Source organism: Maylandia zebra, linkage group LG2 (genome assembly GCF_041146795.1).
Source record: "Maylandia zebra isolate NMK-2024a linkage group LG2, Mzebra_GT3a, whole genome shotgun sequence".
Classification (NCBI taxonomy): domain Eukaryota; kingdom Metazoa; phylum Chordata; class Actinopteri; order Cichliformes; family Cichlidae; genus Maylandia; species Maylandia zebra.
Genome location: NC_135168.1, coordinates 38,086,247 through 38,111,869, shown reverse-complemented (window position 1 = coordinate 38,111,869; position 25,623 = coordinate 38,086,247). Strand labels below are relative to the sequence as shown.

General features: G+C 39.6%; 2 protein-coding genes across 3 annotated transcripts; both read right to left on the bottom strand.

Moving 5' to 3' along the window:
• Positions 1-856: 856 nt before the first annotated feature.
• ccnjl (cyclin J-like) lies at positions 857-18,315 on the bottom strand. 2 transcript variants are annotated; one of them, XM_004540917.3, is made up of 6 exons: positions 18,020-18,315; positions 17,294-17,380; positions 13,654-13,864; positions 4,554-4,853; positions 4,303-4,462; positions 857-4,211 (listed from the first exon to the last, which is right to left on the bottom strand). In XM_004540917.3, exons 2-6 carry the CDS (start codon positions 17,360-17,362, stop codon positions 3,698-3,700), a joined length of 1,254 nt encoding a protein of 417 aa, XP_004540974.1. In that variant the 5' UTR covers positions 17,363-17,380; positions 18,020-18,315; the 3' UTR covers positions 857-3,697. The 2 variants fall into 2 exon arrangements, with proteins under 2 accessions (XP_004540974.1, XP_004540975.1); XM_004540918.3 differs by having other exon boundaries at positions 17,294-17,377.
• A 2,844-nt stretch (positions 18,316-21,159) lies between these two features.
• Positions 21,160-23,945, bottom strand: c1qtnf2 (C1q and TNF related 2). Its single transcript, XM_004540919.5, has 3 exons — positions 23,747-23,945; positions 23,180-23,437; positions 21,160-21,995 (listed from the first exon to the last, which is right to left on the bottom strand). Exons 1-3 carry the CDS (start codon positions 23,766-23,768, stop codon positions 21,352-21,354), a joined length of 924 nt encoding a protein of 307 aa, XP_004540976.1. The 5' UTR covers positions 23,769-23,945; the 3' UTR covers positions 21,160-21,351.
• Positions 23,946-25,623: the final 1,678 nt, after the last annotated feature.

Below are 25,623 nucleotides of genomic sequence, written 5' to 3'. Positions count from 1 at the left end.
CAGTGGTATCATGTTTATTTGTTTGTTGGTTCTTTAGGATTCTGTAACTGAAATTTTTTAAATATTTGCAAGCAAACATGATTAGACAACAACGTTCCAGATTTTCTCAGTTCCACAGTAAGATAAATATGCCACTGTGCTGCAGGGAACAAAGCTAAGGCTCAGCGGTCTCTAAGAGTTCACTATTGTGTGTGCGACATGAGGAGGGTGGTCGGTTTGCAAGTATTATACAACAGGATAATGTCTTGTTTGTCAGAGAGAGCCCCATCACTGAATAGGTTTCTATATGTCAAAATGCCACACAGCATAGAAAGCACTGATGGAGCTGCGGAGGTGGACGGCAGGAGTAGAAGAGAGGCTTAACTTGTTCATCAGCACGCTGATTAGTGATGCTCCTTTACTACCCCACCAGTGGTTACAGTGTGGGACTGACTGATTAAATTATTTGCTATAGATTTGAACTTAACTGCAAAGTGCTGGAAGAGTATGCACATGCTAGTCTGCATTCATGCATAATCAGACAAGAATTACCGTCTGGTACTTTTAGTTCTGCATTTAGCCTCAAAAAGATCTAAACACAGCTGCCAAGTATTTTTATTATTTTAAAGCAGAAGAAATGATTAGAACACAAGTAACAGCACTTAAATAAATGTATTTAAACTGCTCCACTGGCTTTAGCTTAACGCAGGGCAGGTTTAATGAATGGTGAGCTGCAGTGACAGTATGTGGTCACAGCTGTGTAAAACTTGCAGGAGTTGTTACATTGTCTTCTCTCTAAGACAAAGTAACAGTGGGAACCGTGTGCACCCGAAAAGCTGCAGGCACTTGAGAAGAAACACACCTTTCACACACTCACTTCAGTCTTTTGTGTTTATTTTTTTCATGGCACTTTATGATAAAAACAGATCATTTTATCATTCAGTGTCACATAAACCAAGGCTACAAAAGAATATAAAAATACAAGTTGGATGTTTGTGGTGTCATTTTTACTATCACATTAGACGAGGGTTGTTTGGTGTGACTGGCATCAGCATTTCTTATGGAAAAAAAGAAAAGCAAAAAAAGCATGATTAAACTGGCTAAAAGACGAATGCATTCGGTAAGATCTATCACTTCCAAGCCTGATGCTGCAATATGCAACATATTCATTGTGTTCAGAACCCGCCGCCCCCCTCTAGGGGAGATCCAACTTACAGCAAGTCAAGTCACAATTATAAAAAAAATTTTAAAACTTATATAAGTTATAAAAGATGAACCAGTGGTAAACATGAGACAGTGATGGCTGTGGTCACTTTAAACAAACAAACAAAAACAACGTATTGCACCTTTGACACCTCAATGAGAAGTTGCTCTTGAATTATGAGAAAGATAAAAATTAGCTAAAAAACAAAACAAAAAACTAATTCACACCAACAGCATTCAATGAAAGAATCAGAAAAAGACTGAACTAAAATATAATGAAGACAAATGGAATGCATAAAATACAACAAAACTGTACACAGAGTTAGAAAACATAAAGGCATAGTATCATGGTTTATATCACTGAAACACATCAACAAGTCCTTTTGGTGGATGCAGGATTATATTAATCTGGGTAATGCTGTTTCAGGAAGCTTCATGTAGTGTTGTCTAACAAATATCTGTACATGTCTGTGAGCCTGACAACTGCTCAGGACAAGGCACGGACATGAGGAGGCTGCCCAACGTGCACAACTAACACCAGAATGAAGTGAAAAGTCGGGACATTTAAACGATAGGCAATTCAAGGTTCAAGAAATTCCAAGTAGCATATCTGAGTTTACACTTCTTCCAGAAAGACATCAGTTTTCTACAAAGCTGAGAAGACACTATCAGTTCAGTCAAGAGCTGGAACAATGAACAGATTCACTGATGTGTACTTTAAATGTTTCCTGACTCCAGCCTGCTTTTCTTTGCGATATATAACTGCAGATTTTCTATATTTAAGTAGAGTTTTAAAAAAAGTATGAATACAATTAATATCATTAATGTTTTTAAGCGATTTCAGAAATATCACACAGTTACTCAACCTAAAACCCAAATTGATGATTTGCAGCCCTAATTCAGTCAAAATATAGTAAAAAAAAAAAAAAAAGATCCCGAAAATTGGAGTCGGCAAAGTTACAGTATCACTATGATACCAGCCGGCACTGGGAAGACGGAAGAAATGTGGAACAATTAGAAACAACAGGCTGCAGATACTGGTGTGTCAAACAAGCGACCGCGGGCTTATTGAGCTATGTAGCAGACTATTTCATGCATTCAGTTACTGAGTTGTACACAGTATGGTCCAGTGATGAATAAGGAGAGTATAACAGCCCCCGCAGATGCTGAATTAGCATCCACTTTAAAGCATAAGCACAGAATAATGAAGGAAAGGCTGCTAGCTTCAGCCTTAAAACCTGAGCCTGTTTCTATGAACAGTTACAAAAAAAAAAAAAAAAAAAACTAACTGACCAACGGTGGATTTCTAAGCTGGCAAAAAACTACATAATATCAAAAATGAATATTTTTTAAAAAAAAAGTCATAAATAAAAGCTATGACATGTTTCAATGGCATCATATTCAAGTATAATCTTGTTAAAGTCCCTGATACTTAGTGGTTCATGTAAACATTTCAGTCATTAACACAGACACAGAACCAACAGTTCAGAAGGCAGCAGCAATTCATATGTACAACACACACCAGCGTTGTGTCTCCTTCACCATGCTGGTCCAGTCACATCAGTTTGTCTTTTAATTCTTTGAGTGGTGCTGGAGAAATTAAAACTTTAGCATGACAAAGCCTGCAGCTTTAACAGAGCCACACGTTCACCTGCATGCGTGAGGGCTCAGCCACAAGGCTCGACTTTGGAGGTGAGAGAGAAAAAAGATGACGAGGGAGGCGGGGATAAAAATAGCGCACGCCTGATCGAGCTGCGGACTTCACCTGCTGCGCACAGAACAATGACTTCTTCGTCCCCTCTGAGGTCTTATGTTGTGAGGAATTCTCAGAGAAGCCCTTCAGCTCATTAGATCAATGTTCAATGACGTGCAGGAGACACAAGTAAAATTTCCACTGACATACAGTCTCTTTGTGCTCTGCCACGTCAGCAACAAGCCTCCATTTCTTTCATCTCTCTGAAATGGTGGCTTAAAAAACAAAAAACAATATCAGCCAAATTTTCTCTATAACATGTTCAATTTTTGGGATTAGTAATTAAAAAAAAACAAAAAATAAAATGTCAAGCAGCAAGATATGCTTATCACATACTTTGTCTTCTGTGCACTTCTAAAATTGGCTCAGCTATCACAACTGAGAACAGGCACTGAATGAGGTGGGTGTTGGATCACACGGCTGCTTTCATCTCATTCACAGTGATGACAGTCTCAAAATAACACAGATTTATAAAGTCAGCTCGGAATATAGGGATAAGAATTTCACAGCGCCTCAGTATTTCATGAGGCAGAGGAGCATTTGTCATGTCAGTGTGATGACTTCCACTGGATCTTTCTTGCTTTTGGACCTCTGTTTGCGTCTGAGGCGTCTCTGTGAGAGGGACGAGGGAGCTGGGCAAGCTGAAGCTGTTGCGGTGGCGACGGAGAGAGAGAGGAGGTCTGTAAGTGGGTGTTTGGGGATTTGGAGGTCTCTATCAGCGGACTCCCGTGGGGGTTTGCGTTCCCTCTCCGTCTCCTGGCGTCACCTGTCAAAGCAGCCGGCTGTGAACGTGTGATGAGCCCCTAGGTAGCTCCCACTGTAAGCCATGCTCAGACAATGTCGCGGCTCTCCAGCAAGGGCCATCTGCACAGAAATGGGGCCCTGGAGCGGCAGCCCACGAGTCCCCGGTTGGAGACCTGAGGTTAGGCTTGGGTAGGAGGGGAACACCCCCGCAGGAGTGATGGAGGCAGCCCCAGCTAGAAGACCCATCCTGTGACTCTGAAGAAAGTCCTGAGACATGTTTACCACAGACCCCAAAGCCTGGGACTCAGCTAGTGCCTGCAGCTGGGACAGGGATGGGGAATGCTGAGAAATGTGTGGAAAGCTATCTGGCTGAAAGAGCAGCTGTGGTGTGGAGGAGGTGGAGGAGGCTGGTCTCTGGATGGCTGACACTGGAGAGAGGTGAGAGGTCTGCGGCTGGGACTGCAGAGAGGAGGGCCGGTGAGGAGGTGTGGATTTGGCTTTATTGGCCTCCTTCACATCGTTGTCATGAGCACTAAAAGGGAAAGGCACATATTTCAGTTGTTATCACACCTCCTGCAAAAATGAAATAAATCAAGAAATGTGTGGGTTTGTGCGTCCCTTACAGCAACATCAGCTCAATGCACTGGGTGAGGTGGTCCCATGTGTACCCTGTTAGTAAATGCAAAGCAGTTGTCCAACTTGGAGAAATCTGAAGGCAAATACGAGATGCTGCCACACACGCAGCAGCAACCTGGGATGGCCTGAAACTCAGAAAGGCATGGTCTGTAAAAGAGAAAAAAGATCATCACTCTATGTTCAACACCTGTGTGACACATTAAGTAAAGTACAGTTCACTACCGTCTTTTAAACTCACCCTGCAATGAAACCTCCAGGAAGTAGTGTGTGTATTTCTCCATGAAAGCCTTGGTCTTGGAGAGGGAGGACAGTGGCCAGCCATTGTAGAGGTCGCCCTCCTGCACTGAGGCATGGAGGTAGTAGTCAATAAAGTGGGCGGGTGTGGGCATACACAGATTCCAGCCAAAGGTCTCGAGCAGCAGGAGCTCCATTTTGATCAGATCCTTCTTGTTGAGAACTATGTTTAGGCTGCACATGAACCCCAGAGAGTTCAGCTGCTCCAGTTTGGGGACCCGGTCCTCCTTCTCCTCAAATTTGCCTGCAAAGAAACAAAGATGTAGTGAGGGTGGCTATAAAACTTTAGTTACACCTTCAGACTTTAGAGCCATAAAGACAAAAAAAAATAGAAACATCCAATATTTATTTAACTTATGTAACAGTTTACATATGTATTCAAGGAGGCAACCTCTGTATTGCACTTAGCTTGTAAGTTCTCAAAAATATAAAGCATTACACTAATGCAGAAGACTTTTAGCTATGGTTTTTGTGTTATGGGTAAAGATTTTGAACAAAAAAGTCTTTAACATCTTTAAAAATATATAAAAAATTTTGTAGGCTTTAATGGATTTATAAAATATGAACCAACTCATTTAAACGATCATTAGCTGCACCTCTTGTGGTGACAAAAAATGCAATTCATAACTAACATCATCTCATGTACTGAAGAAAAGTAAGTAAGAATGGAAAATGTGAACCAGAATGAGTTGCATCTGTTAAAGGGTGTTTAAAGAATGTTTATTAATTGTTTTCCCTCTTTTTAACAAGATTACCATCATGTGCAGCAGGTTTACGGTTAGCTCTAAAGCAGTTTATTACCTACTAAGAATTTGCAATTAAGTTGGCTACTCCCGAACATCTGGCCATAGAGCAAAGTGATTATACTAATAAGCCCAGGGAGGCTTACAGTGGACCATAAAAGGACTTTCTATGAAAAACACGGTCAGCTCAATCCTCAGTACTTTTGTCCCTTTGTCTCACTCGCAGACATTAGAGAATCGTCATTTTTGGTGAGCCCCCCTCCCTGTCCTAAGACTTCCTGCTTTCCATAGCAACAGCCCTGAGGCCTCTGGGGTCCATGTGACCAATGAAGTGGGGTGTTTATGCCTTTAATCCAAGGGTCCAACAGGCCTCTTCTCAAACATTAAGAATGAGGGCGAGGAGGGGTCGGGTTACACTGATACAGACTCCCTTTAAAGCCTGCAACAAACTGCATGCAGCTTTTACTACTAACTTTCAATGGAAGTTGCTGGCTCTCAAAATCAGAGCTCAATTTTTTTTAATACTGCTTCTAATTATTGGGAAGAAGCCTTGGACATTTAGCTGTGCAATAAGACACTTTAAATTTAAACAAATGGGTTACGGGATGAAACATAATGTAGCTATAAGCAGTTTTTAAACAAGTATAAGTCCTCCTGTGGACATACAAAAGTGGATCCTAGCAGATAAATTACACCAAAAATATTGTCAATGATTACAACATAATACTCTGCAACAAATGTTTTCATACTGCTTAGACCTGATAAATAGGAACAGATCAAGTTAATACAGTTTAGTCTAATTGAGAAGCACCTAAGAGAAGCATTCAATAAATAAATACATACATAAACACATAAATAAATCAGTACTGTATTACAGACAAAGAAACAGAGAAAAGGTTTCTAAACTAGATTTAATATTTCTTTGGCCCTGGCAACAGGACTGCATGTGATCGTGTTGCCAGGGATCATTTGCAAAAAAATACAGTTAACCCAATAGCTTAACAATAAGCCAATATTAATCTGATTAATGAATTAATTTTTTAATTTTGAGGACCACCAGACTTGCCACGTTTATTAAAGCATATTTATGTCTAAATGTCCGATTTGCTCTCTCTTGCTTTCTTTATAAGGATAGAATTTACATAATATAACATTGAGAATAAAAATTTATTTGCAGACATTTCAATAATCAAAAATACATATTTTTCCTGCCTGGAGACAAAATGTTACCCCATTATATCACGCTGGTAGGATTAAAATGTTACACTTCAGCTTGGCGAAAATATGCATTAATCCGAAAACTCAACGAAAACTCTCTGCAGGAGTAAATCTTCTAATCTAAGACAAGGCCAATGAAACACTGAAAACAGGAGCTTTACTAACCTTTCCCAGCTACAGTTATAAGCAAACAGCAACAATTACCTGATACTGTCATTGTCTTCAACAGACCTCATTTTCATATTTGAGCCCACGTCTAGTAGAGCGTCTTGAGTGTCTTCCTACAAGTATAAATTTTATCACCTATGCTGCAAACCACCATTAAGCAGGGGAAGGAAGAGAGAGGGAATGGGACTGGCAGGCCAACATGCAGGGATGTGGGGGTGAGACAGTAATTAGTAGAGAAGCAGTAATCGTGTCTATCAGGCAGAACAGGAAGCACAAAGAAACAGCGCTGTTTTACAACCACTCAGATTCAGTCCATGGCTCAGTCCACACTTGTCCCATTCTCTCACCCTCATATCCTTTGGATCAGGTCCCCGTCTGCTCCTAGACTGCTATGTCCACACAGACACTGCCATAAAAAGGCATCACTGCCCCCCTATCCCCACATAACCCCAGTCTCTTTGATCCTAAGACACACAAGTCAAGCTCCTTATTGTGTTCTGTGCTTATTCCTTTGGTTTACAACAATGAGTGTCCAAAAATAATCTTCAGTCAAACCTGCCAAACCATAACAAGAGTTTAAACCAGAAACAGGTTTAAGTTAATATCATGGAGATTACAGTGTGTCATTTCAATAAGTGAACACATCATCAAAAAACACAGGATGGTGAATAAATTCACTTTATTCACCCACCCACTCCTCTCCTGCAGTCTGACAGCATCTGAATATAGCAACTTAGTGTCTGAAAGGCCATCCTCGTCATTTACACTTCATATTAAACAAGTCTGAACTACATGCAATCACAGTAACAGATAGGCATGATCAAGATTAGCACATTTCATGCTTCTCTGCGTGCCTCAGCTCACTAGAGAATAACCCTTAACAGCCATAACATATACATAATAAGAGTGTCTCTCACCAACTCGGTTTCTGATTTGCAATAAGATTAAGACATTCTTGTATGATGCATTGCTGCCATTCCCAGTACACGAGAGCATGTTTCAAGAGGCTGTGTGAGGAAGGGTTCGACTGTCTAAGCTAAACACATACTGTGATACTGTGCTTAGTGGCGATGACAGAGTCCTCCTCTTGAACAAAAAAGTTTAATTATACTTCACTAGATTTGACACACACTTGCAGCAGCAAGTCTTTTTCATGTGTGGCAAATACAGTGTAACATAGCTCTCTCTCCATCACAGACATGGGTGGGTCTGAGGAATCTTGTTCTGAATGACAGAAAGCCTGCACCATGACAGAAAGATGAAATCAGAAAGCCTACAACTAAGAGTACAAGTAGCTCCTGGTTCTATTAATTCTGAAGTACAATAAATCAGACCAGTTACCATTTGGAAATGTTATCTAAAAGAGCACTAAAAATGTAACTATACATTATCCAGCCATCTATTCATAGCTTTTTCTGATTAACTAGCTTTAATTAAGTTAAATATTGAAAAATAGCCAATGGGTTCCTCAAAATTGAAAGATGTTGTTCCCAAATTTCACATTTTTATCCAAACAGCAATCAAAAATGAAAACGTATATAATTTCCTCTAACAGAAGGCTTAAGTCATTTTCACACATACAGTGCGGCCAGGAACTATTTTTGAGATTAACAGGTGGAGCGGTGGTGGATCGGACATTAAACAAACTTCATGTTTCCAGCAGAAACTCTGTGACATCAGAATACCATTTCTAAGATTTCTAGGATCATAGTTTTTGTTCCTCCTACAACGGCACCTAAAATCTAACACTGCTTTCCAGGAGCCAATGGACAAGATGAACTACCGTAAGAAAATTACTTTAGACTAATTTGAGACATTTTTCTTAAAATACTATTTAAATCGTTGATTACTTACCTAAACTGTTGTTATATAAAATTGTTGTTAAATAATAAATATCCAGAGCTAAATAGCATTATAGAGTCATTTCCGTCTGTTTTAAAAAATTAAAAACAAAATCAAATGTGCAAAACCGTATATAGCACTACACTGTTAAATCCACAAGTGTACACAAACCAGTACTAATGATACATACAATCATACAAGTACTAATCACAGTGTTTGGCTTTGTAAATTGTATCATATCTACTCACTGCTATTTTATTGGGATAACAGTGTGCCGTTTCACTGTTGCCAGTATGAAAGAGATGATGCATTCCTCTCCTGTGAGTTCAGCTCACCTGGAATGCAGACGGCTACATGATTGTATCTCAAGTCAGTAAGGAGTATAGAGTGACACTCCAAGGGTTTTATTTAAAAGCTTTCTTTTTCATCTAAACCATGTACTTCTCCATACAGAGCAACTACAAGATACCTATTATTTCTCACAGAACACACTGGTGATAATAATGATGAGAAAATGTGGAGCAAGTTGTTAAAAATATTCAGACTTAATGATGTGTGTCACAGGTTAAGGTTAGGAAGAGGTAAGACCAGGATGCAAGGCTTCCTCCCAGGTGTGTCATTTGAAAAATGGGAGTTGGGGGTGGAGATGGAAAGCAGTTTAGAGTGATAGGGGCTGTTAGAAAACCTGATAGTTGTACTCTCACATACACAGGACTCATTTTCTGTTTCACTCCATTTTGCTGACAATGTGCAACTCTACCAGTTTTTGATCAGCCTTCAAACTTTCTTCACCTGGTAGTTCTCCACCACATCTAAAACTATTAAAGCATCTTTCCAGATTTCTTGGTGAAAATCTAAATATATATTTGAAAAAGGACACATTAAACCAGAAGCCCTGAATGACAAAAAAAAAGACTTTATACACAACAAAGCTTCAGATAAATCGACCAACAGCCCTGTGGTACATGTGAATGACTTCCCAAACAGGATTTCTTACTGCTATCAATTAATGCTGATAATCTCTCATAAATAAAGCTCACCCTGCTTTCTCTCTTCAACTTGACAGCCATGAAGGAATTTCCCCTGTTCTTTAAACACAATGTATTTGTCGGTTCATCTTTCATTGGCAGGGAAAAATTGGTCACAGCTCCATCACAGAACCTCTGTGTTGACACCCCAGGTTCTGCCAGCTCTTACAATGTAGGCCTGGGCCGACCCCTGACCCCTGATGCTGAATGGTTGGGTGAGCGGGGAGAAACTGAGAAGACTCAGTCCTGCGCGCGCGCGTGCGTGCGTGTGTGTGCGTGTGTGTGTGTGTGTGTGTGTGTGTGTGTGTGTGTGTGTGTGTGTGTGTGTGTGTGTGAGAGATTGTGTGGGGGGGATTCAGAGACTGACTGTGTGAAATGCCATGCAGTATGTGTGGTGACACAGGTAGTTCGTGGGGAGTTTCAGGCATTGCACAACAAAACACAAAATTCGACTAAATATTGACATTTGCCTGCAGTTGGGGGTTATAATTATAAAAAAAGATCTCAAACAAAAAGATGAACTGCCACATCTGTTTATGGATATTTTTAATAACATTTTCAAGAAAACTTGTGGAACCGTTCAATCAGAATCACATATTTGGACAGAGAGGGAAGTGGGTCCCCTATTAATCAACATTTTAGGGTACCCCACCGAGTGGTTCAGTTCTAACATGTCCCATTTTGCAGGCTACCACCTCTCCCTCCCTTTCTACCCTGTTTAACATCAGCAGTCAACCTGCCTTTGAAGTACCGCTCCACTCATTTCCCAACCCCCTCAGGGATGTGGGAGTGCTTTTTACTGGCTATCCTGTCCCAGGACTGGCTCTCTCTGCCCGACCCTGACAAGGTGAGAGAACGAGGAGGAAACAGAGCCAGCAGCAGCAGAAGGTAAAGGGACATTACCAGAACAAGCCAGTTTTATGTCTGTGTGTTGGTGGTAGTAGTGGCAGCCTTTTAATGGCAAACTCTGAAATGGATCAGACATGAATGTGGATTTTAATGAGGTGACCACAAGAAAGGACTCGGTGGGTTTATCACAAGGTTGCCACAGCAACCATGTCCTCTTTTAGTGACATTAGCTTACGGCAAATCTCTACCATACACACACACAAACACACGCCTGCACACACACAACAGCCTGCACACACAACAACCTCCACCCCTTGGAGTGTGCTCCCCTCCCCCTCTATGGGAAGGGTCTGGCTGGCTGGCTGGCTGGCTGGCCTGCTTGCATTGACTGGCTTTTGTTTGAGGCCTGACTCGGAGAGCATATGGCAGGTGCCCCTCGGCACACAGTTCCTCCCCACCCCCGGGCTCCGACGCCTATGTAAGTGCACGCTGTAGTCTCTTTAGTTGTGCCATTTCACAGGATGCTCTTTTCTTGTAGAATCAGAAGACTTTATTTATCCCCAAGGGGCAATTAACAAACAACAGAGCAGCATAACGTTGAAGATAAGGACAATAAGAACAGGCAATAAGAGTTGTAGGGCTCATGGAACAAAATATATGAAAACCACCTTCAGCGAGAGCTTGTAACTGAGATTCACTCAGGAGAGTTCACCTGTCCTGATCAGAAAAAAAATGTCAACAAGACTGATGTATCACTGCAGGACTTCAACACAACAGATACTTAATTCTGAGGGAATATATTGGCTTTCTTCTCAAAATAAAAATCAGCAGTCAATAAACCTCATTTCCACTTACTCTGTTTATAAAACACTGACCATAACCTTACTACCACAAATGAAGAGGAGCTCATCCTTGCGCAAACACAAGCACTCACAAGTTCCCACAAAAAACACAGATATAATGGAGAAACAGGATTAGGCAGTGACTGCTGAGAAGTATGAAAGAGGTACTGATTAATTAACAGAGTTTGAAAGCCAGGAGAGTTTAAAGAAAGACAATGTATGTGCCTGTCAAAGCCAGTCAGTGAGACCTGGGGAGGTTGTTCAATAACTAGGCCAGATTCCAAGGCACAGATGAAAACCCGAGACAACTTTGATTGAAATGCACTTTCAAGCCCTCATCAATCATGACAGAGACTCCCTCAAGTCCTGGAGGAGTGAGAACAGAGAGGAGAGCAAGAGAAAGCCTTAGTATCTGAAAGCCACAATCAAAAGATTTTTTTTTAAATTGATTAATTATTAGTGATTAGAAGGATAACCTCTTTCCAGGTTGAGTTGATAATAATTATATCACTAAATTAACAAACTCACAAAGCTATTCTTGGATTCTCAGGAGATTGATTTAAAAAAAAAAAAAAACTCTTTCATGTCTTATATTCAAATTTATCACACCACAGAGACTTCTGATTGCAAAAGCGGCATGTATGCGACTCCATACACACACACACACACACACACACACACACACACACACACACACACACACACACACACACACACACAAACTGAGCCCTCCCAAGTGAACGGGCCCCGTTCCAGACTCTTACTCTGACAGCATCATTAGTCTAATTACCCATGATGCCAAGGGCTACATTAACGTACAGAAATCCTCACAGTCTGTTAATCACCAGACAGGCATACAGACACTAATAACTACCGCACAACCTACACCCTGAATCTGCACTAGGGGGGAGGGGGGGATGTTGATTAACACACCTGCTTTACACAAAACAAAAAGAAACATTTTTTGACTTCAGAGCAGAAAAGCAAATTGTTACTAATCAAACTAAACCACTACTTCACTCACTTTTGCAGAAACAAAGACAACTTGAAAATCGATGCAACTACAACCAAAGCATTCACATCTGTGCACACTGATGCATTTTTAATAAGTTTGGAAGAACAAAGGAATTCTGTGATGGAAAACATCCCTCTATTAGCAGGCTCAAATCACAGCTGGATTTGGTCTTTGTAAGTGTTTGCTGACAATAAGAAAGCACACAATATCTCCATATTTTCTCTGCTGATCACAGCAGAAAATTGCCATTAGAGAGTGAACAACTAATGGTAGTAAATTAGATTTGTATTGGGATGTTGGGTAAGCTGGAATTTGCAATCAATTAAATGAGTTTTGTTTTTTTAAACAAAATGTTTTGCAGCTTTAATTAGAGGACATTTTAACCTCAGAAAGTGCAACACTAGTTCATCTCAGGCTCAAACTGAAGTAGCCACTCAGATCATATTACAACTAGCATCAAAGACAGAGATAAAGTTCTGCAGGCATGATCATAATCCCAACGGTTTCTCAAAAACAATGGAACCATCATGCTGTCACATTGGAAACCTGGTTTTATCTTAAACCAACACATTGAACAGTAAACTGTCAATACGGTTCAGTTAGAAGGTGGAGCTGGAAGGGGAAAAAGCATCTCTAGAGTGTAACTCAAAATAGCTTAGTTGCAGGAAGTGTTTCACCTTGTGCCATCTGTGCACAAACCACAGTCAAAGCATTTCTTTTAGCACAACAGACTCACAGTGCAACCATTGTGTAGTTACAAGATGACATATAACACTTTTTAAGATGAAAACATAAACCTTAACCTGAGTAAAGGTTCCTATCAGATTAAAGCTTAAGAAAACCATTTAGAACATCAATTAAAACTTTCATCTACAAAAAAAAAAAAGAGTTTTAAGAAAGAAAATCACCATCATGCTTCTTAATATGTTCATATGGTCCTTTTTATGTTAGAAGACACAAGCGAAAAAGCACCACGACCAAGCGTTTTTTTTTTTTTACATTTACTGCTCTAAAACACAGAGTATCAAAAAACACAGATCCAAACAGCCATGGCTTCATAAATAATCTAATTCCAATCAACTTGAAGAGTGGGGCTAACTTGTGAAAGATAAAGAAACCTTGTTCTCCAACACGAACAGCAGCCCATTTATTACCTGTGTGATAACACGTTCAGCTATCAAGAGGTGTGAAATGACCTCTAATCCATTTAAAAGCATGATGGGATTATTTTGAGATTACATGTAAGGATTTTATCAAGGAAAATATTTTTTAAATGCCTGGAATATAGAAAAAGCATGGGGCAAGTTTTGAGAAAATAAAAAGCTGATTCTGAACTTACTAGCTAGCAGCAGACAGGACAGAGCAATGATGTAGAGCTGCCTGACAGCCACGTCATAGTGGTCCATGAACAAGTCCAGCAGGTAGACTGCCAAGTGACGTGCTGTAGGACATAGCTGGTAGCGATTACTCAGGATGGCCAACAAGTCTGCAAAGTACCGTCGCATGCCAATCTGGGGAGAATGGGCCCGGTAGGCCGGCAACTTCAGCTCCTGAAGAGAGAAAAGATAACAGGGATGTTAATGACGGGGTGTAAGAGGAACAGGGTGGGCAGGAAGCAGTGATGAAAAAGCATGCGGGTCGAAAAGAATATGCATAATAATGGTGAGCCATGCTGACTAGATTCACTACTGTCAGGAGAGTGGTGGGTATGATACTCATATTAAGAAAGGAAATTATTTTTATACCAAAAACTCTTGATTATGATTCAACCCTGGATCCGTTTCATTTAATTCACCATTGGAGCAGAAAACTGGAGCTAATCTGGGTCATTGCAGGGGTCTCTGAACAAAGGGGTGAGGGTTTGTGTGTGATGAGTTGTGTATGTGGTATGGGGAGGGAAGGGGAGGGCCTCCAGTGGAGGTTGAGTGGTAGATAGGATTAGGTTTCACCCCTAGCCCATCTCCTATTCATGTTCAATTAGCTGCATGTGTTTCAAAGTGGAATGAAGACACTTGGGGGCATTTGCATTGAATCAGCATTGAGTATCTTCCCAATCAGCTACAGAAAACTGGAGAGAGACCAAGTTTCTAGTTTCAAAACCTGCCTCGGAGTAAGAAATAGGAGACATTTGGAACTGCATGTACACAGAACAGCTATTCCCCCTGAATTCATGATACTAATACTCGAATATGTTTTTATGTTTTTTTGGATGCATAAAAACAAGGGCTTTGGGATTTGATAAGAGATCAAGGATTGGCAGATTAATCTCTTTAGCGCCAGCAAGGAGTCCTTAAAATAAAGGAAAAATATCCACATTATGTCGGGACTGCTGTTCAAGAATATCCCATAGCTTAGGTTGGATCAAATCGTCCAATCTGACTAGTAATCAGTTGTTATATATCCACAAACCACTGCCTTCCATTCTTGTTTATCATTCTTCCATTAAAATAAATCACAAATTGGAGGGCAGCAGCTAAAAAACCTGGCAGATCAGCCAATACTAGTATCAACCGTTTCTCTGAAATGCACTGATGGAAATGTGTACTATTATAGCCGACACGCTGCACAAAAATTATTTGCTGTGAATGCAAAACTTTAAAAAAAAAGTCTTCAGACTGGCACTTCAGTGGAATTCAAAAATAAGCAGTACCCCCTACCAAATCAACATAGCAACACCAACCCCCGGTGCCATGACCTATCATATCAGCCAGTCCTCCCCAAACTCTGCTCCATCTGTCTGTCTCGGGGTACAAGGGCAGCAGGAGAATGGGGGTGGATGTGAAAAGAAGGGAGGGCTCTGGGGGGGTCTGCGAGGAGTGCAGAGGAGCCTTTGTGGGGGATCCGCACCATAATTAAGGATTCCACAGCTGCCTACTGATTTGCATGTCTGATAATTTGCCACATGCTACACACCACCGCTATCTCCCACATCAGGGCATTATCGCTGCAGCACACATCATTAAGGCTGGATGAGACTGTGGGGGTAAAGGCGCCATGCAGGAAATGTGAAGACCGCGTGAGGGCCTTTTTACGCACGGTTCTGACACTGACTCACCAATCTTTTCCATTACAGGTTTATGGAAATTTACTATTTCTGAAGACATAAAACAACCAAGCAACTGACAATTATTTTATTTTTTGGGGGGAAAAAAAGATTTACTCTAGATTTTAAATGAGTTGTTCTGTTTAGAGAAATGTCAGCTTTCAAGTCATCTAAAAGCAGCATTCTTTTTTCATCTGGCATGGTTAATGATCCATAAGTTAAACAGTCATTTCAGCATAAAAACAGTTTAGTCTTGAGAACAAAATCTGAAATCTTGAGGTCTGTTCAAATTCAAATGAAAGTCTTATGGTCATTTATTACATGTAATCGGGGGATAACAGTGTACCCATGCTTCAATTTGCATTATCTGGTTTAATCCTCTTTATTGTACTATTATTACTTAACTTGATTCTTATCTACTTTTACTACTTAAAACCCAATGTGATTTTCTATGATCTATTGGCTTTCCTATATATCTTTTATTCCCAATATGGCCTAGGTAAAGGAATGATTGTAAAGAAATTCCCAATTTTCTTTGAAACAACTGTAGTGCGTTTCTACATGAAGACATCTAGTGGTATCTGCGATCTTGTGTAGATGACCAAGACTCCTGTGAATTTGGGTAAAAGATTCAAGTCCATGGCAAGAAAAAAAATGTATAAAAAAAAACAAAAAAAAAAAACCACTACAACTGTCTACAAATCAGTCGCCTGATCAAAATAATTTAGAAACTGAGAAAAACCTGCTTTGAAACTGTCTAACTCACTGCAGTACAACACAGGCAGGTTTGCACAGCATCCACCAGGTATTCCTGTATTGTAACTTTAGATCATTTAGTGCTGCATATCATACTGTGGTGAAAACAGTTGCTTTAGATTTGACTAGAAACACTTGAGACGGACAGCATGTCTCTCATTGTCACAGATGAGAAAAGAGTGGGCGTGTTGTTTTGTTTCCAGCTCTGCATAAAGACTTTCAGTGTAATTGACAGCTCACTCTGAGTCAGACACTGTCCAGCATGCGTAAACTGATTCAAATGCTATGTAAGCGTGTGACTCATTAGATGCAGCTCACAACCACCCGATACGCTACACTCCTCATTCTACACACATTCTTGCGATTTGTGGCACATTTAAGATACCTGATCTTCTAAACCTGAGCTCCATTACTATGAAGATGAAAATGCCAGCAAAGTGACAGATGTCTCCATTAAAGTGACACATGGGGAAGAAATATGATCACGCTCTGAGGTTAATTAAGATGTTCTCAATTAATGAGCCTTAAATCCTCCATGTAATCTAATTTAGACTATGTTTAAATAGACAGCAGGACCGGGTAATTATATTTTCCTCGCAACATTACATCTTGTCGTGGAATATCAATACAGCTCAGGGTCTGATTCAAATGCGTGCCACAACTGCTCAAAAAAAGAAAAATTACTTTTAACATTTTCTTCTGAAAATCAATAGTAATCACTTGGTCTTTAGAACAAGGCAAAGGGTGCAATTAAAAAACTAAAACTAAACACTTATAATCCATTTGAGTAACAAATTTTGGCAAAGCTGCAGTTGAGAGTTTAACATCAGTGTTTGTTGACTCACTAATCACTTTAATTCACGGATTTGATTAGGCAGAAGTAAAACTGTCAATGTTTGCTGGCGTTTTTCTAGATTTCCTCTGAGCTGGTGATAAAGATAAGCACTGCACTGCAGTGTGTAGCAAGTTTTTTTTGTTTTGTTTTTTTTAATTCACAGACACTGTTGATTTTGGCCTCACTGTTTGAAAATGTCAGCTGCAAAAGCCTAGTGCTGTGAGGAGAGGTGGGGGGTTACTGTTTTTAAAGGTGAATTTAAGTTATCCTAAGCGCAAGCAGTCAGAAGAAGGTCGGCAAAATAAAACTTCCTGTTAAAACAGAGCTTAGTTCAGACAAACTCACCTTAATGCGGAGGGACTGATGGATATCTGCAGCTAACTGATCCTTCCACCATTCCAGCTCCCTTTCCATCTTTCCTAGTTTTACCTGCTGAAAGCAAAATCAGACAAAGTTCAGGTACTTGAAGAAAGAAGCAAGGCCAAGCCAGTATAGCCACCACACTGAAAGTTGAGACTATTTTTACCACATGAGAGGAAAGAAAGCAAAGCTGAATTTAAGTCTTTCTACAACTGTCCTCTTTAATTTAAAATGTAGGATTAGTAAGCTAGCTGTTTTGTTCTCGTTGACAGTAAAAAATAAATAAATAAATACCCTTTCGAGGAATGCGTTTTTGATAAAGTTTTTAAACACCTTTATCTCGCTGCACAGGTCTATTTCCCCGCATAGGCCATTTTCTGTGTTCGGAAACCTAATGGCTCGGTTAAATGCCCCCTTCGACCATGCTGTAGGTCAGTCTCATCAAAGCAACCTTCCATAAAATCTCATTTTTTAACGTGGTTGTTCATCGCGAAGGCAAATCACCAACCAGTCCTACATTTCAGTTATGACTGAAGGCGATTCTACACCACGAGACTGCGGCCAAACAGACGGGCTTTAAGTTAACTGTGCCCACCAGGCTCAGAAATACTGAGCTCATCACAAACTCAGATTATTTTTCCGGCAATCAGCAACAAAGAAAACTTTTTCTTTCTTTTTTTAGTCTTGGTAGTTATCGCCTGTTTCACTCACCGCTCCGTCGGGAATGCCCCCCAGACCCCTTTGTCTCAGTCCGACATCCTGAACGACAGAACTCCGCTACGGCTCAACTTTGAGTAAGACCTCTTTTTGTCGGCGAAAAAACAAAGTTAATAACACAAAACAGAGTAGGTGCCACCGTTAAATCCCACCGACAGGCCTTCGGGTTCCCCGTTTCCCCCAAACTGTTCACACTTTTCCGAGAGAAACCACTGAGCCGTTTTCTCTCCGGTGGCTTCGCTGTTAACAAAGTAGCCTCTTCGGCTCAGCCAGCTGCTACTGTTGGTCTACAGAGCTCGTGCGCTAGACGTGAGGTTCCTCCCCCAGCCTGGGAATTGTAGTCTTTAAAGGTCACCGCTAGAACTACAAACGGCTACAGTTCAGCAAAGGATCTCATTTCATTTATTTAATATACAAAATGTTAACGAATGCATATTATATTATATTATATTATATTATATTATATTATATTATATTATATTATATTATATTATATTATATTATATTATATTATATTATATTATATTATATTATATTAAACATTTACCTATCTTTTAAGACAGAAATCCCAGACAGTATTCCCTTTGAGCAAGAATTCCAGTGATTTTGGAAGTGCTGTTATTGAAGTTGTCTATTTTAATGCTATCAAGTGTGAGAGCTAACTGTTCAGTCCATTGAAGAAGTATCTGACCCCTTTCTTTCTTTCTTTCTTTCTTTCTTTCTTTCTTTCTTTCTTTCTTTCTTTCTTTCTTTCTTTCTTTCTTTCTTTCTTTCGTTCTTTCTTTCTTTCTTTCTTTCTTTCTTTCTTTCTTAATGATCTGAAACATGTAAATATGACAAATATAAAACAATAAGAAATAGAGAAATTTGCAAATAATTGTCACAGCACTGTATCCCTGACTCCAAGCTTTTCCCCTGTATCAGTACCAAAAAACACAACAATACACAGGCTTCAACAGCCTTTATAAACTGTTTATCTGGCACAAGATTTATGCTAACAATTATCTTAAACTGCAAGATATAAAGAGCTTGTGTGTGCTTCTTAAAAACATTGGTTGAATGCTTTGAGCTAAATGATCCCCAAGTAAATGCTGGAACCCGGGGAACCACAAAAGCAGTGAAGCAGATACTGTGCTTTCAGTATGGTATCTGTTTGAATTAGTTTAGGGGAAGGAATAGGATATGGTCTATTTGTACTTTTACATAAGCACAAGTTTAAATGCAGAATTGCATTTCTTCCCTGAAGTATCATAGGTTATGGATACTTTAGTTAAGTAACACATTAGATCAAGTGTGATTAATTGCTTCTATGTGTGATGTGAATACCCACAGATGACTTTGAGACATTTGAGTATAAAACCCCAGTTAAAAATCCCCCTGTGGTCCATGAAATGGTGATGAACGGCCTCTAAAAGTAAAGAAACACAGGAGGTGCAGCATGTTCTTGTGTTTCTCCAATCCTTTGTCTCCTTAATGTAGTCTGTCATTGTCCTGTATTCGGTAACACTTTACAGTATGGCCCATGACTAATTAAATGGAATTGCAGTGGAATGTAGTTTATTTGAAATTACAATGTAATTATATTTACCTACAAATACTTGAAGTGAGGTAAGGGGGGAAAAGTGTTTTGGGTTGTTTTTTTTACAGAAAACAAAGAAGTATTTATACTGTAAATACATTTAATTCATGTACAAGTAATTTTAAATAATGCGTAACTTAAATTCACTCTATAATACGGCCAACAACCCAAAAAGCATAATGTACTTATAATTTAAGATGGCACAATTACCAGGAAAGTATGTAGTATGGTACTTAAAATTGTTTATGCAGTATTTAAATTTACTCACAGTATAATTTTTGTCTCCTTTCCTGTAAAATACCCGGAAGTTTGACACTACTTAAAATGACTTAAAATGTCACTATTTCTTCTCTCCTGTAAGTTACATGAAGTTGTGTATTACTTAAATTACTCATGTGCTACATAAAATTGTATACATGCAAATGCAAATACATATAAATACATACATATTATTCTAACGTATCTACCTTTAAGTATTTTTAGGAAAATTACATTATAATTTAAAACAAAATACCTTAAAATTTGATTTAATTGCAGGAGGATTATGCCCTTAATCACAGATTGTATTATAAAGTGTTAACCTGAATTCTATTAAGCAATTCAGCCCGTGAAGCAACCTTGAGCATGATGACTTTAAGTGAGAAATAATTTTAAAATTTTCTACAAATACAAAACTGCAGGTTAATATTTATATAATTTGATACACATGTGATTGGCATGACATGCATATTATTTTATCCTAGTGCATCATTTCTGTTTACAATCATTTATTAATTTCATGTCTCGCTGGAAGAAAAACTTTTTGAGTTGAATAAATTTTCAGTTTGTTCAAATAATTTTTTGGGCATAAAAAAGTGATGCAATACGAGTTAATACAAGTGTTCAAGTAAAATGCCATTTAAATTGATAGTATGTGCAAAACTCCAGTGGCGCAATCGGTAGAAATTACATTTAATTAAATTAATAAAACTCTAAGATGAGTTATTTGATTTCTAAAATGCTTATTAGTTTTATTTAAAAGATGTTAGTTTATAGAATACACTTCTATGTGTCATGAAAGTAATTATGAACTTGAACACAAAAATACACGCCATGTTAATGAACCATACACAAATACTCAAAAACTGTTCCACCTATTCTCCTCCTCTTATCCAATTCAGGGTTGCAGGAGTGGGCTAGAGCCTAACCCAGGTGACAGGCAGGGTACACCCTGAACAAGTCGCCAGGGCCAACACAAAGAGAGAGATAACCATTCACACTTATATTCTACCGGCAATTTAGAGTCACCAATTAACCTGACCCACCTAATTGCATGTCTTTGGACTGTGGGAGGAACCTGGAGAGAACATGAAAATTCCACACAGGGACCAGGACAGTGCTAACCAGTTTTGACTCAAAAACACAAACACTGTAAAATAATTTATCTTACAATATAATTTAGATTTTATTTCAAATTGTGTTTTATAATGGTTAATAAAGGGAAAAGGGGGGAAAAAGAAGAAGGCACTGTGCCATCTCCTATCAAGGAGTTTAAAAAAAAGAAACAGAATTAAATTATTTTGGGTTACAGGGCATAATATTTCAGGTAAAATGTTTTTTGTTCACTATTAAGGCTTTATTGTGTGATTCCTCCAGTTGATTTTCTTTCTTTCCTAGTGCGCCTCCTGGTGACGAATGTCTTAAACAACTGAAATTCCACAAAGCCCAAACTTGTGAAGTTCAATTAGATATAAATCTTAATTACAGTTCATTCATTTTCATCCTGAGCATTTGCTTTTCTATCTGCTTCATTGAGAAATTCCTGGTCAGGGTAGATTAGGAAGCCCGTAAAGGTGCTGTCTGTCCAAAAAGGATCAAAAAAGAGTCCGTTCTGCTCCGAGTAGAAGATCTGCAGCCAGACCTGGTCTGACTCCTTCAGGTGGAGAACAGTAGAACCAGATGCCACGTCATAGTTCCCAGTGTTTGCATCAAATGTTTTGATCTTGTACTGCCCATTGTGAACTAACCCGATGGCGAGATGCTTGTTGGCCAGTGTGATGTCATAGGTAAAGTAATAAACTCCAGGGATAACGCAGACAAACTTCCCGCTGGAGGCATTGTAGTGATTCCCTTCATTCAGCAGGATCCGGGTGAAGCGGATGGGCGTGCGCTCTTTAGGATAGCTCTTTGTCACAGCCACAGAGAAAGCTGATCGTGCTTGCTTGCCACAGTTACAACCACCTGGAGCTCCTTCCTCGCCCATGTCACCCACGTCTCCTTTTTGTCCCCAGGTTCCAGATGTTCCGGGTTTTCCACGTTGTCCTTTCAGTCCCCGAGGTCCGGCCTTGCCAATAATACCCTCACGACCTTTCTCACCCGGTTTGCCTGGGTTCCCAGGTCTCCCTGGATCACCTGATAACACATAAATAATAACAAGATGACAATAAAATAGTATAATCTGGGCACCAGTATAGCTGACATGCTTGAGCAGCTTAGCTATGTTCTTTAAGGCTATTGAAGATGCCTGGGTCCATTTACCATGTGTCTCACCAAGACCTCCTAGCATTCCTGTCTTCTCTTCACTATTCTATCTAAATAAAGGCTAAAAAATCCAAAATCGTGTTTTAAACAAATACTGTGCTCAAAATAAATAAAGGAACACGTTTAAATCAGAGTGTAGAAAATCAGTTAAACTTCTGTGATATTGATCTGGTCAGTTAAATGATACGGAGGGAGTTGTGAATCACTTTCAGCTGCTTTGGGTGCAGTAGAGGGGCAACAATGAAACAGTTTTCCAAACAGGAATGGTTTTACAGGTGGAAGCCACTGACATTTTCCCTCTGACTGTGTTTTTTCACTACTTTTGCATTTGTCTAGGGTCACTGGTAACAACTGCCAGGATGAGGTGATACCTGGATCCTAGAGGTTCTACGGGTAGTTCAACTCTTGAATGACACATCACTGCGTGCCATTAGCATAAGGTTTGCTGTCATAGAAGAGATTTCAGGGGACAGACAGTTACTCTAGGAGAGCTGGACAGGCCATATAAGGTCCTTAGAGACTGGTGTCTGCTCCTTTGTGCAAAGAGGAACAGGATGAGCAGTGCGAGAGCCCCCCAGTATCATGGCAAAGCGTGTGGACATGGTGGACTAGCATGCCTATTACCCTCATTTTTTCCCTATATCTGATTGTTTTCAAAGTGTTCTGTTAATTGTGAGAGTAGTTTAATTGTTTTGATGACCAAAAGCTCTTAAGAGCCTAAAACGTTCCCTGTGAAATTGTCACTGACAAAAGAAAAGAGCATATTAATTGGCATGTTAGGGCTGTTTAGATGTTTTTTGACTCTTCAAAACTTGTGATAATAAATAATAAATCAACAGGCTCGTTTAAGTAACTGAAAAAGGTCTGAATATGAAGCTAATGACCAAAAAAGTCAAATGGCAATAAAAACATTCCCTTTACAGTTAAGAACTTGCAACTTCAGACATCTGTGCATAGATGTTGGAGAGGTGCTAAAGAAAAATCAGATCAGTGACATATATGATGTGAAGATCATTCAAGTTCACAGTAACATACAACTAGAGATTAACTACTACCTTGATCTCCCTTCTCTCCCTTCTCTCCATCCTTCCCATCTTGGCCATCTGTCCCGGGGGGCCCCATGGGGCCCATGGCCCCGGGTGATCCAGGGGCTCCTGGGTTCCCTGCAGGCCCCGCTGGGCCCGGCAGACTGCAGACCAGCTGGGATGAGTGGATGGTGAAATTCCGACCTCTCTTAGATGGGGGATTTGTTGACTGCGAGACGACAACTGACAGCACATAGATCATCACAAACATCTGGAGCATGATGGGAACTGTAGAGTCACAAAGAGACAAGGGGAAGCAACTGTTTACAATAATTATACTGACTTGAGTTTTGCAGCCACTGATCAGATGATGCAAACATGTGGTAAAAGATTCCTGGAGTCAACCAGAGACTAAAACCTAACACACCATGTGGACGGGCATCTAGATGGTGTGGCCATTTTCATGCAATCCCTCAGTAACTAATGACAAATCTGATGCATCTGTTATATGTTCTGGTTACATAAAAGCATGCAACTTACAGTAGGTTATATAAAGGAGTGTGTCAGCCATTTTAAAAGCACAGAGTAAGAACTCACCAGTTGAGAAATTATGACTCATGGGTATTTTTCAGCTCCGTCCGAGCCCTTTCTCTGCATCAGAGTGCACAAACCTTCCTACATTTCCAACAAACGATTGAGGCAACATTCTTCAAGAGAAGCTCTGCAGAGAAATGTGCAGCCCAGAGTCTCCGTAACATCCGCCCTGTTTATGCGAGTGATAGGCCAAAAAAAAAAAAAAATACTTTCACCATGATGTCATTACATTCAAGTCAGTGCAACAGCTGAAGCAGTGACACATCAGTGGTTCACAAACTCTGCTGTGAGGAAGCAAGAGATTACACAACGAGGGCTAAAAAGGATAAAGCAGAAACATTTCGCTTGTTACACGTTATGCATTTAGATACTGATGTCCTCAGAAGTGGTCAAATGTTGCAATAATAGAAAAAGAAAATTAAAAAAAAAAACATTTACGTTTCCTTGTCTTATTACAAGCACTAAAATTGTCCCACACTGTAAAGTTTATGAATAAATCTACTATGTAGAGCACATCTTACAAAAAACAAGAGACACAAGAAAGAGGAACCACTGAAAAAACACGTCTGCCATTTTTTAGGTTTCTGACTGTGTTCATGTGTAATGCACGTGGATAATGTGTGCACCTGGTTAATGAGGAGCACAAGGACAGACTTCTCCCTGCAGTCTGAGATAAGGAACGCTGAGATTGACTGCTTGTTTTTGGTGTCCTCTTCTCCACCTTGGAACCCTCATCAGGGCTTTCCAGAAAATCACCCAGTGAATGAAGAGGTAGCCATCTCATGTTTGCATTCATTTTTCAGTTCAGTCCATTAGGTGACACTCTGGGTGACTTTTTTTTTTTTTTTAGGTATTTCAGATTTTAGTCCTTTCCCTTCTTTCCCCCTTTATCTCTGCCCTAGTTATGCTTAACACACAAGGCTACAAAAAGCAAAATTAAAAAGTACATAATTAATTCTTTTTTTTCCAAATAAATTATCCAGAATTGTTCGTCGCTGAACCTTGCAAGGTAAACACACCTTGCAAGGTTCAGTTTATGGTTTTTAAAAGCAATCAAATAGTTCTAAAACTCAATTTACATGTGAAAACCCGGGTTACCTAAAATAAAAACTAGACTTGGGGGGGGGGGGGTGTGTCAAAACTAACTGACATGATTTTGTAATCCTGGCAAACAAATTAAAGTTAAATACAAATATTGATGAAATGTCTTTAGTTTTTGTTTGTTACTTTGGTAAAGTTACAGTTTGCCCCCATGAGTTTTTAATGGACATCTTTAATGAGAGTCTACAAGACTGTGAATTAACTGTTTTCAGAAGCAGTGGGGTTTTTGTGTGAAACTTGAACTGATCTTCTTAAATCTTGCCTCCAGCATTTGCCCTCTGTAAAATGATATTTTGCAAGGCTAAAGCTAATATTGAGAAAAGCAAAACAGTTAAAAAGTAAAGTGAAACGCACAGGCTCACTGTCAGAACTAACAAGAGAGTCAAAATGAAATTTAAAAACAATAAATAAATAATTAGAAAATACAATAATTATAATAACTCTGGTGGGTACTTTTACAAAGAACTGTGTTTTTAGACCCTGATCACTTACATGGGGAACATGATCACTGAGAACATTACATAAACAAGCCGTTCCCTACAGCAGGGATTCAGTGAAGGGTAGAAACTAGAAGGGCAGCTTCAGTTTCATTTTGGCCTGTAGTGGAGGTCACTATGAAGTAATCCTCCACTTTCTCTTCAGATCAGTACTTAAATCGATGAAGTCTCAGACCTGACAGAAATGTTGGAAATGCCTTTTGAATTGTTCTTTCCATATTACTTTCTGTTGTTGTGTACTAATTTACAAATCTCCCCACATACTTAAGTTTCCTCTGGAGT